The following is a 5,050-nucleotide window of genomic DNA, read 5'->3' on the forward strand; positions in this document are numbered from 1 at the left end:
TCATCATCATCTTCATCACAGTTATCTTCATCATCTTCATCAGCTCCTGTTCTCCACTGAAGCTCCTCCTCGACTCTCAGCTTTTATTGTGAAGGAGCTGACCTGAAGGCTTCCAGAGGAGCTCGGAGCCCACAGTGGGAGCCCACAGTGGGGTCCCACAGTGGGAGCCCACAGTGGGAACCCACAGTGGGAACCCACAGTGGGAGCCCACAGTGGGAGCCCACAGTGGGAGCCCACAGTGGGAGCCCACAGTGGGAACCCACAGTGGGAGCCCACAGTGGGAACCCACAGTGGGAGCCCACAGTGGGAGCCCACAGTGGGGTCCCACAGTGGAGATTCATATTCATGCACAGCAGCGTCTTGTTAACAAAGTGCGGCTGAATAATCAGGCTTAATGAGAGCAAAGCTGCAAACGGAGCTGAGCGCAGCGGGAAGGTTCAGATGAAGATGAAGAGGAATCGTCTTCCTCAGATGGCTCCACTGCTGACGGACCCAAGACGACCCTCCGATCGGAACCGGCCCGTCACCGTAACGGACTTTACCGGCCGATAAACTGACCCAGAAATTATTGCAATAAACCATGATGTCGCCATTTTGTGATTATTTTCAACTAATATCATAATAACGACATAATTATGCGAGTTCATCCTCTCAAAGATACAAACATGTTAATTTATTAAGCGGATCTGGAAAATAGTTTAAATATTGAAAATAAGTAACAATAATCCAATGAAGATGGATTAGCTCTAATCTAACTAGCACTTTAAACCAACATGGCGGCCATGTTGGATTGTCGGTTAGAGCAGAGAGTAGATGGTTAGTTCTCAGTTTGGTCCTTTTTCAAATGTACTAACTTATTTAAACTAGAACAAAAATACTGACTGGTTCTGCCTGGTTCTAACTGGTTCTGAATGGTTCTGAGTGGTTCTGAGTGGTTCTAACTGGTTCTGAATGGTTCTGAGTGGTTCTGAGTGGTTCTGCCTGGTTCTGACTGGTTCTGCCTGGGTTCTGAGTGGTTCTGCCTGGTTCTGCCTGGTTCTGCCTGGTTCTGCGTGGTTCTGCCTGGTTCTGACTGGTTCTGAGTGGTTCTGACTGGTTCTGACTGGTTCTGACTGGTTCTGACTGGTTCTGACTGGTTCTGAATGGTTCTGACTGGTTCTGAGTGGTTCTGCCTGGTTCTGACTGGTTCTGCCTGGGTTCTGAGTGGTTCTGCCTGGTTCTGCCTGGTTCTGCCTGGTTCTGAGTGGTTCTGCCTGGTTCTGACTGGTTCTGAGTGGTTCTGCCTGGTTCTGACTGGTTCTAACTTGTTCTGAGTGGTTCTAACTGGTTCTGCCTGGTTCTAACAGGTTCTAACTGGTTCTGCCTGGTTCTGACTCGTGTTTTCTGGAAACTGGTTAGGAAAGTCCGACCCGTTCAGTGGGATTTCTGCTGGTATCAAACGTTTTCGTGCTCTTCTCTGCAGAACGTCCAGAGCTGCCTCCGTCCTCCTCTCGGACCCCTGCTTCCAGCTCCACTCCATCCAGCACCTCCTGGGGGAACCAGCAGCGTCCGCCGGGCCCACAGCCGCCGGCCGGCCCGCAGCCGGGCCTACGGGTCCCTCTACGGCGCCGGCGGCTCCTCTGGCTGCTGGGGGCGCCTCAGAGAGGAAACACTTCTCCCTGCATGCATGTGAGTCCACCGACGCTCTGCTGGAACTGGGCCGGTTCTGAATCAGTTCCACCAGAACTTCGTCTTCCTTCAGCTTCTGTGCTCTCAGGTCGACCTTTAGCCGTTTAGTCCAGCTTGTTTTAGGGCTGAAATTATTAATCAGATATTGAAATAATTGTCAATAAGTTTAGTAATTGATTAATCTGAAGTATGCAGGACTAAAAAAAGGCAAATGCTGGAAAAACAACAAGTTCATAGCAGCAATTAAGCCAAAGCTGTGCTAACATTTCAGACCTCATGTCTGTAAATCTGCTCTGAACTCTGAAAGTGGCAGTTTTAGTTTCACCCAGTTAAAATTCACTAAAGGAATGCGAGACAATAAAAGTTTGGTTTCATTTTAAAGAGGAATTTAATTATTTCATTTCTATTTTTTATTGTATTTCTAACATTGTACAAAAAGGTTTAAATGGTTAAATGAAAAATCTTTAGAATTTATCTGATTGATTGTTGGACTAATCAATACAATAATCAGTAACTGAAATAATCGTTAGTTGCAGCCTCGGATCGGTTGAGAGGTGTGACTGCTGATCGACCTCTGACCTCTGGTCCTCCAAACCTCAGTCTGGGTTCGGTCAAAGTGAACTCTGATTGGTTTGAATATGAACGCCAAGCGGACCAGAGACCGCTCCAAAAGCAGGAAGTGGACTACAGYGCAGGGCATTCTGGGTAAATCCAACCAAAGCTAACATGCTAGCCTAGCGCTAGCAGCAGAAATGGCTCCTGCTCTTTAAAGAGAAACCGTCCAACCGCTAAAATCTGATGCCGCCGTTTAGTTTCCATTCGGTGAAGAAGGAAGTTGCTCTCAGCGTCTTCAGAGGTTTTTGTGCAAACTTTTCATTTTGAACGTTTTTGTTCTTTGGGTCTCAGAAAAACCACCCAGATGTTCTTTTGGTGTCTAGAAACCGAGCCGTTTCAAAACCCTCTGGAATGGAACGTCACAAATCACCAGGGTATGCGCCGTTACCTAGCAACCCCAGCAGAGCTCCGCCGTTACCTAGCAACCCCAGCAGAGCTCCGCCGTTACCCAGCCACCCCAGCAGAGCTCCGCCGTTACCTAGCAACCCCAGCAGAGCTCCGCCGTTACCTAGCAACAGCTGACAATGGGACAAATGTTGCAGTTTTGTTTACCGGACCACCAGGTGGGAAAACAGCCACCTGATGGTTGTTGATTATTTCAGTAATCGATTAATCACGATTAATTGATTATCCTGATGGATTGATAAATTGTACCAATACATGAATTGATAATGAGGTGAAATCTGAGGTCTTTCTGGACCTGGACAGAACCGTTCTCAGTGGTTCTGTGGTGTTTACTGTTGCCAGATGAGGTGGGGGTTCTGGTTGCCACAGCATCCTCCTCCGTTGCCATGGGAACACCAGCAGTTTCCATGACCACCCTCCAGAGCATCATGTGGAAGTCAGACGGTCCGGCTGTCAGATGGCGCCGGGCCACATGGACCGAACGATGCTCCTGCAGGTGGAGAACATCTTGGTTCTGTTCAGGACCGTTAGAACCTGCAGAACCAGCTCCCTGGGTTCTGCCTGCATCCTGTCACAGAGCGGGAATCGGTTCCCTCAGAACATCAGCCTGGCAGCCGGCCAGCTCTGCACTATCAGGGCTCAGAGGAGGCGCAGTCAGCTCACCGCAGAAACACGAGCCTCTGAGGGAGGAAATGGAGACACCGATCGAACACCATCAACTGGGTGGAGGAGGAGGAGGAGGAAGGCTCTCGTGAAGAGGGGAACTTCTCTCCTTTCTGCTGGGATTAAACCAAAGTTCTGACCCGGTCCGGTTCTCCAAGAGCAGCTGACCTTGTTCGGTCCGTCTACGGCCTACACAAAACATGTTGGTTACATTTTTCTTGGATAATCAGATTTTGCTCTGCTCAGTTCATGTTGAGCCGTTTTAGGGCGTCTGTCACTTTAAATCCAAATAAGCTGCTGCTGGCCACGCCCCCAACTCATTGTTTACACTCGCACCTGAAAATGGCTGCCAACACATGCGATTATACAACCGTACATCTTTGACAAGCATTAGTGGAGCTTCCTGGAGAACCAACTAGAATGCAGGCGGTGGTTTCTGGATGGTGAGACGACAAAGTCTTTTCTGGGGTTTCACTCTGGTTGCCTGGCAACGAGCTGGGCTTCCCTGGGGTTGCCAGGCAACGGCGCAGTGTCTGCTGATTGGCGATATGCTAGAGGTTTTTGAAACGGCTAATTTTCCAGACACCAAGAAACATCTGGGCATTGTTTTCAAGTGTTTGATCCGGAGATCTGCTTCTTCATGCCGGGACGACCAGAATCTCCCGGCTCGGTTCTCTGTGGTTCTGTAGACCAAACTGCTTTGGATTCAGGACCTGGTTCTGCCTGTAGGGTCCACAGAGAGGAGACTAAAAGAGGAGGCCATTAGCCTCCGTCCGGCTCTGCGGGTCCTTAGGCCCGACCAGAACCGCCTGCAGAGGTCCGGTTCTGCTGCTTCAGCAGGTTTTCTTCTGACCTTCAGTTAACCCAGAAGCAGAAACAATAAATTTGCTGGTATTTGAGGCTGTGACCCATCAGAACCACCAGAGGTTCTGAAGGTTCTGGTTCTGGTTCTGCTCAACCTGACTCTGTTTTCTGCCAATAGACACCGACTACATCAGCCTGGAGGAGAAGCAGAAGGTGGAGGAGATGCTGGAGTTCCTCACCGAGGAGTCCAAGCAGGCCGCCGCCTCCACAGCGGTACGGTCACTTCCTGTCCTGAGGTCACTTCCTGTCATGCGTCACTTCCTGTCCTGACGTCACGTCCTGTCCTGAGGTCACGTCCTCAGGACAGGAAGTGACCTGTCCTGAGGAACAGGACAGGTCACTTCCTGTCCTGTTCCTCAGGAAGTGACGGGTCCAGGTCTTAGATTAGGTTTTATCAATTCAACGGAATCAGTTCATGTTCATAGTTCATCTCTCATTATCCCAATCTGTGACATCACTCTTAATTAGCATATTCATGATGTCATCAGCAGCTCAAGGTCGCTCTGTGAATCAGAGAATTAATGAAGGTAAACAGGAGCACAAAAATATCCACACACACACACACACACACACACACACACACACACACACACACACACACACACACACACACACACACACAGAGTTATGTGTTTGCTTGGTGTCACCAGGACAGCAGAACCAGCAGCTCCACAGCCTGCAGAGTGTCTGCTTGACCTTTAACAGAACCTGAGGGTCTCGAACTGGTTCTGGTCCGGTTCCAGTGCGGTGTCCTAGCTGGTTCTGGTCCGGTTCCAGTGCGGTGTCCTGGCTGGTTCTGGTCCGGTTCCAGTGCGGTGTCCTGGCTGGTTCTGGT

General features: G+C 49.8%; 1 protein-coding gene across 6 annotated transcripts in view; it reads left to right on the plus strand.

Annotated features, from left to right (window-relative positions):
* Positions 1-5,050, plus strand: part of rnf123 (ring finger protein 123) — a 54,491-nt gene that overhangs the window by 46,797 nt on the left and 2,644 nt on the right. For all 6 annotated transcript variants that reach the window (XM_008408234.2, XM_008408231.2, XM_008408233.2 and 3 more), the window contains 2 exons: positions 1,463-1,668; positions 4,334-4,428. In XM_008408234.2, coding sequence (XP_008406456.1) covers positions 1,463-1,668; positions 4,334-4,428 — 301 coding nt within the window. The remainder of the gene's footprint in view (positions 1-1,462; positions 1,669-4,333; positions 4,429-5,050) is intronic.

Source organism: Poecilia reticulata, linkage group LG5 (assembly GCF_000633615.1).
Source record: "Poecilia reticulata strain Guanapo linkage group LG5, Guppy_female_1.0+MT, whole genome shotgun sequence".
Taxonomy (NCBI): domain Eukaryota; kingdom Metazoa; phylum Chordata; class Actinopteri; order Cyprinodontiformes; family Poeciliidae; genus Poecilia; species Poecilia reticulata.